Source organism: Bacillus rossius, chromosome 2, assembly GCF_032445375.1.
Source record: "Bacillus rossius redtenbacheri isolate Brsri chromosome 2, Brsri_v3, whole genome shotgun sequence".
Lineage (NCBI taxonomy): Eukaryota > Metazoa > Arthropoda > Insecta > Phasmatodea > Bacillidae > Bacillus > Bacillus rossius.
Window position 1 is genome coordinate 26,216,017 of NC_086331.1, and position 12,917 is coordinate 26,228,933.

The 12,917-nt window shown below is 30.4% G+C and overlaps 1 protein-coding gene across 3 annotated transcripts in view; it reads right to left on the bottom strand.

The window, feature by feature from the left end:
• LOC134529188 (serine/threonine-protein kinase BRSK2) overlaps nucleotides 1-12,655 on the bottom strand; it is a 172,345-nt gene extending 159,690 nt beyond the window's left edge. For 2 of the 3 annotated variants that reach the window (XM_063363025.1, XM_063363026.1), the window contains exon 1: nucleotides 12,261-12,348. Coding sequence is in view for 1 of the 3 variants with exons in the window: in XM_063363024.1 (XP_063219094.1) it covers nucleotides 12,261-12,351 (91 nt within the window). In the remaining 2 variants the exon portion in view is untranslated. Of the gene's footprint in view, nucleotides 1-12,260 lie in introns of all 3 variants that reach the window. The other variant, XM_063363024.1, reaches the window with a different exon arrangement.
• Between the last annotated feature and the right edge of the window lie 262 nt (nucleotides 12,656-12,917).

Here is a 12,917-nt window from a genome sequence, read left to right on the forward strand (position 1 = left end):
CGGCTATTGTCTGAAGTAGCTTGGCTTCTGGGTTGTAGCCGTGTCCTTGGCAAATAATTCACCGACGTTTCGGTTGACATTGCAGTCGCCATCATCAGGGAGCAGCTACCTACATTTTTTTAATACATGGACATTGCTTAAGCTGCTAACTTATAAGAGAATAGTTGTTTGTGGTTTGTGACCGCGTGACCTCATTCCCCCCTTTCCCCCCTTGGCACATTGGAGCATACATTGGACACTGTTGGTCTTCTGTACAATACAACCTTTTTATAGGATAAGATGGGGTAAATCAGTATGGTTTTACACTATTAAATTATTTACTAGCTAATAACCCGCAGCTTCACTCGTGCAATTTCAGAGTATTGCTAAAATCTCACCATTGAAAGAAAAGTATGTGATTAATTCCAAAAAATTTTACTGAATAAAGAAGCGCAATGAATTGTTTGGTGCATAAAATATTTAATTCATAACAAAACAGTTTAATAATGGTATTTTTTAAATGGCTATGTGAAGCCTTTTTAATTTCTAGTACAGATTGAGTATCGATTTTAAAACTTCTGTTTTAGAGTGTTCAAGGATATATTTTACCTTAATGTAATCACACTTTCCTCCTTTTCATTTTATGATGTAGACAATATAACAATTTTTTAAACAAGCACTTATTTAATTTTAACTAAGTTTATGCCATCATTTATACCTTAGACCTAATTCTGGGGTGGCAAGGGGTGGCAGTTCCCACCCCAGAATTGTCCAACCCAGAATTTAGACACCTCATTTTGAAACAAAAATATTAATAATTTACAAACTTACATGATAAAATATCAGGCCGAACACTCAATCAATTAAAAATAGGCATACTCTTGAGATGTATATAAATAATATCTAGTTTACAAATGGTTTAGCTTTTTAATTAAAGTAATCAGCAATGAATATTTCAGGGTAAATATAGAATGTTAGCAATTATTTTGTGATTTGTGGTGAAAGTGAAAAAAGTCTGAAAAAGTTTTAAAAAAGTAAGAATTTAATGCTAGTTTTTTTTATGACGTGATAACGTCTAATAAATCGATGAACGCTGGCTGCACGCACGAAAAAGTGTCCCGAAACGCACATTGCCCCATTACGCTGTGTCCCATTACGCTCATTGTACGTTAAATAGCAAACATGTATAAAAATTATAGTTAAAATAATCTCTTCGTTAAAGTAATAAACATATTTATATTAATGCGTGCAAATAAAAGTAAATTTATCAATTAAATTGTAGATTTCATTTCATTCCTTCTTTGTATCCATTCAAAATAGTGATAATTCAATAAAAATGATTCAATTTTATTCATAAAAGTATGCAATCATTTCATCAATGTTTTGTTATGACATTGTCAAATTAAACTATCGTCCGTAAAACGACTTTACAGACAACCAATTTTTTTTTAATTTCCCAGGGGAAGAGTCCCAGACCCCCTTACTCATTTCATACCCCCCGACCCCCGGTACACTTTGCCACCCCAGTTAAAAAGGCTGATATTACGCCTCTGGTTTACACTAACACTTTCATTTTCTTTGATTAAAGCTATGCTCAGAATAATTAAATAATTTCACCTTATTACAAATACCTCCCATTATTTAAGTATATTTGATACAATCACATCTTTATTTGAAATGTAGACTACAGATATCAAATTTCTTATTCAACGTATAAGTCGATTCTTAGATATGCTTAGTATTACATAAACCAAATCCCTAAATTTTCTACCCATCTCCTCTTTTCACACACCGATGCCATTGTAAAAATTCCGAACTAAGTAAACATGAAAATATCCATTGACCAAACAAAAACCAAACTCGTCCGTATTTTATCATTTACCGCAGATGTGAACTCCAAAAGAATTATAATTAACCTATATTTATATTGAGTTTAATTTTATTTGGCCAATAATGAATTAATGGATTCCATAACTTTTAATTTATTTTTAAAATAATATTAACCCTTGTTACAACTTAAGAGATGATCTTTCAGAGAACGTTGAATAAGAGAAGGTAGCTTAAAGTAAGTTTATTTATCATTTATAATATGTTAAAATAAGTTTGATTTGATCAGAAGATATTATTTTTTAATGTTAAAACCATATTTACAATATTTCACCTTTTAAACAATAGAACTCCACCCAGTTGTAAAAAAGAGAGTTGGTAGATTTTGCATGTTTATAAATAATAACACATAACTTACATCCTGCTTGATTAGCTCCAGAGATACGACTTTTATAATAAAATTAATGGACTGCCTTTTCACCCCTTTTGCAGTTGAATATAGAAAAATGGTAAAGGTTAAAACATGCTATTAAATCATAATTTTGTACGTTATACTTGCTCAGTTTCTTAACTTCATCTTAATTTGCTTTGATACTGGTACATGATCTACTACTATAAAAATTAATGTGCCCTTGGGGTCGAGAACTCAACTGGCACTTTATTCGCTGAAAACCTAAAAATTTACGGGAAAATTTCCTCTTATCATGACAGTTATCTACTCCAATGTGAGATCACTGCGGTTTTTGACTAGTGCAACTCTAGCTTGGTATATCTTAATAATGATACAAATAATATCGTTTCCTCCACTAGAAAACTCCATCCTATTGTGTATGAATACAAATTAGACGATTCACCTATTTATAAATCACAACATGTTACAGATATAGGCATTTTACTCTAGCAAAAGCTATTTTTCCATCTTCATATAGAATCCCTTCTGTCTTATTCTAACAAAATACTCAGTCTCATCAAGTTTATTACCTTCACCACCTCAAATCTTGATTCCATCCTCTTTCTCTACATAATTTTAGTAAGATCTACACTTGAATATAGTTCAATGATTTGAAACAGTATCAACAACACTGATAGTGCAAAACTGAATAGAGTTCAATTAAAAATTTATAATTTCATAAACAAGAAAATAAAAAATGGCAATAATATTGATTTAAATTCCCATTTAGGTTTCTTTTTACTAGAAGAAATATCTTAGATTTTCTGGCATAAAAATCGTAACCCACCTTTCTTATGTAACCTTAATAACTTTCTAATGACATTATCTATAGACTCATTTCGCATTTCAATAAATATGTGAACTTTTTTTAACCAACTAGTGATTAACAAAATGTTAAAAATGTTTTATCTGATGCCATACATTAATGTTAGCTTATTATACTTTATATTTTATTTCCTTTTTTATCGTTGGTATACTATAATAGCTATGCTTATCTTATTTTATAACCCTGTGTTTGTCATAACTAATTCAGTTTGTTTTTTTAATTATATAGTTACATAAAACCTATGATTGAATTTGTATTTGTTGTGTAATGTTTTGTTTTATAACTCCTTGTTTTGTGCCATCATGTGGTCCCTTGCTTGTGTGGGGTGCTGGCTGGTTGATTTGTAACTGCTTGTGGGTGGTGCCTACCTGCATGGATGCTTCCTGTAGGTGGTGCCCACCTTTGCGTATTGCCCAGCCACATGCAGTGACTACAGTAAACTCCCTATTATCCGCGGTGCGGATTATCCGCGCATGCTACGAAAAAATACAGCACATAAATAAATCTGAATTTTATTACAAGTGAGAAAATTTTAACTCTACTGACAAGTGTATTGTGTGCAATATACAGTAAAACACCACAGACCTTCTCGAAACTCACGCAGTAGGCTGGCATGCGTTGCTATTTTTGTCTGTCGCGCTTTGTTTCTAGTCGTATGGTTGAGCACTTTTATGTTCACATTACTGAAATGTATTGTATGTTAATTATTCAGTAAAATACTAAAATTTTAGCATAATTTAACAAATTTTACTGTTAATTGTAACTTTTACTGTACATAAATTTTTAGATTTTTAAGTTGAAATTAATGTTTCCTTTTTTGTTTCCCATTTTCGGCTCTTTTGCGGATTATCCGCGATTTTCACTATACGCGGTGGCCCAGCCACTTAATTTCGTGGATAATAGGGAGTGTACTAAATATATCTTGTGTACTTGTACATTTGTGTTTTTGTCAATTTTGTCTTTTGTATTTAGTTTTTTCGTAGCCACTATAAAAGTGTCACAGCTGTCCGTGGGCATGTCACAAATCTTAATAAATAAAAATATTGAAAAATGGTAATAAAAGTACTGTACATAATTAATTATTTTGATTATTTATTCTAAGTTTCTTACATCCAGCTTTATTTGCTATGGAGATATGAAATTTTTATGATAAAACAACACTTACTACCTTTTCACACCCTTTGAAAAGACAAAATCTGAAAAACTGAAGAAAAATAAATAATACAATTCGAACTCTATATGCTTGCTGTTCTTTCATAATTTCTAACCCTTAGATCTAGTAGATTCTGAAATTATCATTTTTCTGAAATATTCATTTTTTCTTTAAACCAAACAACCCCAGTACACCCCTTAAGGACGGAATCTTGCATATCAGTAAAATAATAACTTTTATTTTATTATTTTTAACATTTAATTCAAAATTTACTTAATTAGTTTCGGAAATACAATTTTTTTTAAGAATAAATGAAAACTTACCCCATTTTCACCACCATTAAAAGACAAGTTTAAATAAACAAAACAAAAATACACAATATGTAAATCTAGATGCAAGTTTTTTTTTTTTTTTACTTCTAGTTCTTATTGAATTGGAAGTGTTATTTTTTTTTGTTTTAGAAACCACCTACCTCTTTTACTAACTTTAGGGTTTTAATTTCGCAAAATGGTAAAATTGTAGTTGTTAGTAACTATATGTTTATTATTAGTATTAAAATCATACGTAACTCTATTCCACTCCTTAGGGGTTGAATTTCACACAATATAAAAACTGTGGTTAGTAGTTTTTGTATGTTTATTATTGGTACCCAATATCTTTGCTTCTGCTTGATTAGTTTCAGAGTTATAATTAATAATCTTCAAACCATATTTAGGCTACCCCTTTTTCACCCCCTTAGGAGTAAATTATGTAATTATATATGGCCTAGTTTTTAAGGTAGCCAAAGATCTTCCTAATAAAAAAAAAATCAAAATCAGTCAAGTAGTTTTCGACAAACAGACCATTTTACGAACCATATTTTTGAGTTCTCAATTATGTAAATACCTATTTCCAATAATTTTTTTTATCATTTCATCCAATGTACAGATTATTTACCTCAAACAGTTTTATTATTAGTATAGAATTTAATTCAAAATAAGCAAAAATGTTGCCAAAATATAAGCAACATTTTTATATATTATAAATTAAACTAAGTGATACAAAAGAGTGAAAAAGAATTTTTGAAAACTTTACTTTCGCTTCACGCTATATTACCTTACTAGAAATTTTAATCCCTCCTATACTAACAGTATTTTCCAGAACAATTTAAAGCTTTGACTAATTATTACTTAAAAGAACAAAAACAGTAATTTAGTAGCAGGTACTAAAATTCAATGGAAGAATGTACTTATGTCATGTAAATGCTATTTTTTTTCTTTTCTATCTGTTGTTTTAAATTCTATAAAATGTTAAGCTCAGCTGAAAGATAAATAATTATTACCATTGATGACTTAGTCTTCAAAAAAGGTTAGTTCAGTATTTTTTAGTACTTTGTAAAACAATATAAATGGAATAATTAGACCAAACTCAACAAAAATATATTCCTGGTCAACATTTTTAAGAATGAAACTACCACAGTAACTGTAAAAAAAAAAACTTTAGCTAGTACTGTTCTATTTTTAATTAGAATAATTGGGTTATAATAATAAATTATAACCAAGGAACTAAATATGAACCATGACTACCAGCTGACAAAATATAAATAATTTGTTAGAAAAATATTTTGGCTTTGTAAAATACCAGTTAGAGCCAAAATTATAATGGATTGATTAATTAATTAAGGCTTAAAATATTGGCAACAAGGTCATTAGTGACTGAACACCATGGAAATGCCTACACTCAATTTTTTCATAGAGTTTTAACTGACAGAAAAAATTATAATGCTGAGAAAGAAAGCATTAGAGAGTTATTGGGTAAGTGTTCCTTATCACGTAGCCAAGTTTATACCTTGATCCTGATGGAGTGATCTGTTTACAATGAACCTGTGTTTTATTTAGTACGTCAAAAGATCCTGACCAACTAAAAACTTGAATATCACCATACAAGCCAATTTTATCAGGTCTTGTGGATTTTTTTGTCTTCAATTTACAGTCATAGTTCATTTTAGATAACTTTTTTATGTTATGCCCCATATCTTTCGATCTACTAAATTGAAGCAGCAATTATCATGTAGTACTGTATACAGAACCATGCTTATAGAAGACGTTCCTAGTTGCGGAGACATGAACAAGCACATAGAAACCACAGAGATGTGACCCAGACAACTGCCTCACCACAGAATTTCATTGAAGAGAGGGGTAAAGTAAAGTCTGGGTTTCACCCTACCTTGAAATGAGACCAAAAGAAATTAAATACCAACTCAAAATTAATATATGTAAAATCCAGTCTTCTTTTAACATGAGTCATTGTTGGGGATTTGGCAACTAAATGGTTTTTCTCCTCTACCACAATTTGTTCCTTTCATAGAAAGTGCCGCTCTGTTTTCAGGTGTAGGTTTCACGCAGGGAAATACCTGCCAAACATTGGCAACTTGCCTGCCGATGCATCCGTTCACCTTCCCCTTTTCAACACTGTGTCTTAAACGTTAGCAGTTTTGAGGATATCAACACATCTGTTTCCAAGAACCTTACTGAGATTTGTATACTTACAATGTTTAAAGAGTACAAGCAACATTGGTTAAAATTTTACATCATAAAATATAATCCTAATCCTGTATAGAGACCAAAAGTTACCACCTTCATATGACAAAACTGAAGGGACTCAATTTTTGAGTGTTTGTTATATAGTTCTTAAGGGGGTGCCTCCCATTTCAGTTCAAGATTTGATATTTACAGTAATTACAGATAAACTTGTAGACTTTTTCAATTGTTTAACTTTCACGAAATGAAAAATATATATATATATATATATAGCGCATACTTTTTGCATAATTAGCTGCCAAAGTTACATTTTTAACATTTTTGGGTTGTACAAATAAGGAGAATTTAATTTATTGCAGAACTGAAACTTTTTAGGTTTAACTGCAATGTCACTGGCTACTTCAAGAAATGGTTTTACTTTCTTTCCGAAAATATTAATTACGTAATTTACCTGGCATTTCAAAATTCTCAAATTTGTTACGATTTGGACAGCCAAGACACATGAAATGAGTTTTTACGATAAAAATGCAAACCATATCACAAAGTAGCCAGTGGCATTGCAGTTAGAAAAATTTCAGTTCTGCAATAAATTAAATTCTCCTTATTTCTACAACCCAAAAATGTTAAAAATGTAACTTTGGCAGCTAATTATGTAAAAAGTATGCGCTGTGTATATTTTTTATTTCGCGAAAATTAAACAATTTTAAAATTCTAAAAGTTGATCAGTGATTAATATAAATATAAAATCATGACCTGAAATTGGAGGCACCCCCTTAATAAAGATGTGGAATGAAACAAGGCTAGTGACTCTACGATAGTGGATTTTCCACTATTCCTGGGCACACAAAAGTTTAATAGTATGTAATTGTAAAAAAACAAACTACATTGCATTTTTTATATTAATCTATTTCTGAAATTGTGTCAGTCTATCAGCACATATTATGATGTAAAAAAAATATTATATTTTAAAGGTTGTGAGTCAAACTTAAAAACTTAATTAATAAAAATAAACACATAATGTGGTCTAAATCTAAAATGAGTTATGTATTTTTCTTGTGTCCATCTTGGCAAAACTTGATCAGCAATCTTCAGCATTTGTGCCGTAATTTTGTATTGTTCTATTTCAGCTGTGATTTTTATGTGGCTATTTAGATATATTCTCAGATCCAGTTTTTTATATTAAATATTCATAAGAATTATTTGTTTGGTTTTTAATATAATGTATTGAATTTAATAAACGAAGGCTCTCAAAAAGAAAATAATATTGATACTTCTCTTTGTTGTAAAGGAGATTACACCCAAAAGAGAAAAATTATATTTATTTGGAAGTGCAAATACCATTTGATGGATACAGTTTTGACTGGGACATAGCAAATATTTTTTTATAATAAATAGTATTTAATCATGATATCTTTGTTATAAAGAATTTCATTATACAAGATGTATCTAAAATATATGTAAAATCTTGGATACATATAGATGTTTATGGAAGTGCTTCTGTTTATCCATTATAGCTGTTGCCACGTAGGTACAATAAGATACACTGAAGCTATATTATTTGGAATGCCACATCGTCAAGGTACACCACTAATCATAAAGGAAAATGCTGAAATATATAACCCCGCTTAACATGTACCTACTCGTAAACTGCATGGAGTTATTGCGCTAAACAATAGTACACAAAACATCCAGCACTACAGCCAAAGCTTGCATGACCTACCACAATGTGCGTGTGCATGTTGTGTACTATGCACACAATCATTGATATGGAATCCCGCATAACAGGGCTCCAGTATACTATGTTGTAAACTGTGATAGCTCTAGTGATAAATAAAGCATTTTTTGGGACATATGTTCACTGACTTTTCTGCCTTTTACTACATGTCCATGTGTACCCTCAGTTTTAACATGTAATTTACACACATCATATATATAATTTTTATTGTATATGCAATCTTTGTGACATGGTAGACAATTTTTACTGTATATGCATTCCTTGTGGCATGATTGTAGGTTCTTTGTATGAGTATAAATAATGCACCTGCACTGTTTCTCTTTTTTTTAAAACTATTGACATGCTGTCACCAAATTTGCTGTCAAATTGTGCGACACCTCCTTACTACACGACACTATGCACACAAGTCTAAAACCATTGGCTGGTACTTCACAAGCATAAGGGTTCTTAAATATGTAGGCTATGGCCTAATCAGTTTTAAAAAATTGGTAATCACCACGTAGCAAGGAAAGTTAAGAAATGACATTGTGCATAGAAATTGGTGATTTAAAAAGGTAAATTGTATGTTTTCACTCCCTGCAATTAACACAAAAACATGATAAGATAATAAGTATTTATGGATAGCCAATTGTATCAATAGAGTAAATTTATAAACATTACATTAACTAAAAAAACTTTTAATTAACAACCAGGCCCAATAAAAGAAAGTTATTTCATGCCCCCAGTGTTTGTAACAATCCTCACAAATTTGGTTATAACTGAATTGGCAAGTAGTAATATGCAAAAATAGTTCCGTAAAAAAGGTGAAATTTAAATTACTCCATTAAATACCCATATCCAATAAAGGGACCGAACTGTAACGGTTTTGTTCAACAACCCATTAACTTATCTTTGATTAAACATTAATATTACAATTTTAATTATGACTTAACAGAATCTAAACAACAGAAGCAAACGACAATATGTACCTTATTATTTTTACTTTTTGGCTAAGCAATTCTAAACTTTTTTTTATAAAAGTTTGCAAATATCTTATATTTATGATTATCAATTCCACATAAACGTTTTCATAAAAATGGTCTTAGGTGGCCACAATCACTAAGGTATCTCCATTTGTGGTGAGGGTCCATGTTCCGATGAAAACTGGCACGACACATTTAAGAGCACTGAATTAGTATCCAAGTCATTCGGTGGCCCCTTGCAAGTCCGGTCTCTTTACGTCTCTGTGCATAGCTCTGCAACTTAAAACAAAAACTTTATGATAATATAAAATTATATTAAAAAAATAAAAATATTTCTTAAGTTTTTTGCAACATCTACATTAAGAGTTTACTTTTAGGAACTCAATTTTTATAAAGTATGACTGTTTCTTCTATTGAAAATTGACCTAACAACATCAGTGAGTGTGTCTTTTTTTTTCTAAACCTGGATTCTTGATATGATGGTTTGATTTTGTTTTTGTTTATCTGTAAAGGACATCCATGAATCCCTGGCATTCATAATCTTTAACGTTATTTTCAGACCGCTGTCATCAATTGTTTCTAGCTGTGTTATCAATGACAGTAAGTCATCAGTGTACAAATTTGCATACATCTCATCTGATGGTTTCTTTTCAATTCACTTACAACTTGGCTATAATGTTCACTGCAAAAATTTTTTTAGTTTACGAAATGTTTTTGCCAGGTTAGCTAATTATTGTCTGGAATCATTTAAGAGGCCTTGCTTACATGGGCCCCCAACATTGTGCATAACTTCAAAATAACATATCAATTTAAAACTGTTCACAATATCTGAGCAATGGAGTGAGTTCATGCAGTGACTATAGTGTGTATAATGCTTAGTTTGCAGCAGAAAGTAGGTAAATGATGCCCACTGTACCCAGACTGATGCTGCGTGAATTGTTAACATTAAATATATAATTTTGTATGCAAAAGAAAAATATGGATTAGGTGAACATATTAATAAATAATAATAATCAGCCTACTTTCATATACATAAAATAATTCAATAGGTACAAGCTGCATGTAGATATAAGAAATTAATGTTTTTACATCAGTAAATTAAAAAGTAACTTTAAAAAATTACTGTGAAATATTAATTTTTGATCTGATTCCATTAAATGAATACATAATACGTTACTAATGTAGCTGACCTAACACACTGTTAATTTATTTTCTACAGTTTTTCAAATGTATCTAACCTAACCAAACATTAAAACAGTAAATTTTACCATTACTTAAATTATATGAAAAATCACAATGCAGTTTTGCAGAATGATTAGAAAATACATCTAGAAGTAAAATTTCATTTTCAGATATTTATTTGCTTTATTAAGGATGCACCCCTTTGCTAAATAATTACTTGAAGCTTAAGTTGTGTTATATTTTCATAAAGGTTGTCCATCATTTCATGCTCACTGCATTTCAATTTCAATTTTGAGATTAGGTAATTTGGTTTTAATGAGCATTAAATTCTGAAGTAAGGTAAACATTACATTGCCGAGGTTGGGTAGTATATTAAAGTCAAAGGTAAGATGATACATAAATATCTGAGTTTAGGTAACAAATTTAATTTCCGAAATTATGTTTGTGCTCTTGACATAATAATTGATACACAAGATTAATTCTTGTAAATGTCCTGACTACATTCTAAAAAATCTTGGTAAAAGTGAATGCGCTAGGAGTTGATGAAAATTATGTAGTTTTAGAGATTAAAAATTTATGTACATATTTAAGCCAAATTATTTACATAACTGTAATTTTAATATTACAGCCATTTTAATAATTTTTCAATTATATATTTTCTCAGTTTTAATACAATTGACTCCATTAGGTACCTATTTCCTTGATCTTATTTAACCACCCCAAAACTAGGAACTTCAGAAAACTGTTGGAATTTACACATGTCATCTTTAAAAGCACTCTCAAAACCCATTTTGGATGTTTACTTTATTTATTTTTTAAAGGAAAAACCCCCTACTACAAGGTATTAAATACCTACCAAATAAAATATTATAGGCATGTAAAAAGGTGCTCATAAGTGGAAACTACTTTTCTTTGCTTGCTGTAAAATTGTGTATAGGTACATACTAATGTTTCGCAGTACATTCAATCATTCACAATAACTCCTGTAATATTAAATCAACGGTCAATTTCTTAACATATTTAATTTATAGCAATAAACTTTTGACTCAACTTGACTCATACTAAAAATATTTTAATAATTTAATAGTCTACTGTTTAAAATTGGCCTACCAGCACGCTGTAAATAATACTTGTTTTACATGGGGGTTAACATTTTGTTCACCTGAAATTCAGTTTAAAATGCAAATGACCCTTGCATCGAAATAACGATAGCGTTAAATGACATCACGAAAAAAATTTTAACAAATCTTTGAATGGCACAAACTATTTATTCTACAAAATTACATATATATTTTAAACAAATGCTTCTGAAAACGCCTTTATTTCATAGAAACTTCCGACATCCAACAAATGAGTTCTCTACATTAATTTTCTAAGTTCTCCTGTCGCCGAAACACACTTGAAAACAAACTAACCTAACGTACTGGCTTCCACTACGTCACTTCTGCAGACGTCATTAATACTAAAAATTGCATAACCATAGGCGCACATAAAGCAACCACCTACAATACTGCGGTTACTTTGTGCTGTTTGAGCACGAGTAAGTTGCGTGAAATCACAACTGAATTGTATAACTGACACTAAAATTTATTCTATAAATTTGAGAAGGTTCTGCACGTAAGTTACCTGTTTGGCCTTTTCCGAGTGTCTTCTCCAAGCGAAACGGTCCAACATACTGTTGGTGTTCTCCTGTGTTTGGGTTATTGTCTTTCTGCATTGTTTTCAGCCCATAAATTTTTTTTAAAAGAGCCAAAAACCGAAAAATACATGGATTGAAAATTTTACTACACTTTTTTCTCGCCAAAAGTAAATATAACGTCTTCAGTTCCACTCCTTTTACATTAACTATAATATAAGATTAATATTTTAATTTTCTTGTAATACTTAAAGAGTTTCCATCAGCAGAAGAGAATAACCGCACATATATTCACATTCTCACCCTGCACAACACAATTAAACTGTAGGTGGCTGCCATCTTTAGATTTATTTCCCATCCACCCTTTCGTTCAACCCTGTTTACTGAGCAGCCGCAATCGCATTGGCACGAAGGGTAGGTCTATACGAGTGGCTTCCATACTAAAGCTAAATTATATTATGTTATTAAATTTACATAGAACAATTTGTTTGAAATGATAATCCTAGCTTAAATAGAAAATAATTTACAGGATAAATTCTAAAAAATTGAAATCTAAACGAAATAAAATCGCAAAAATTATGAGCGATATAACAATATATTTACTGTTGTTTTTCTTTAAATATTTGCTGCACATATTAATATCTAAG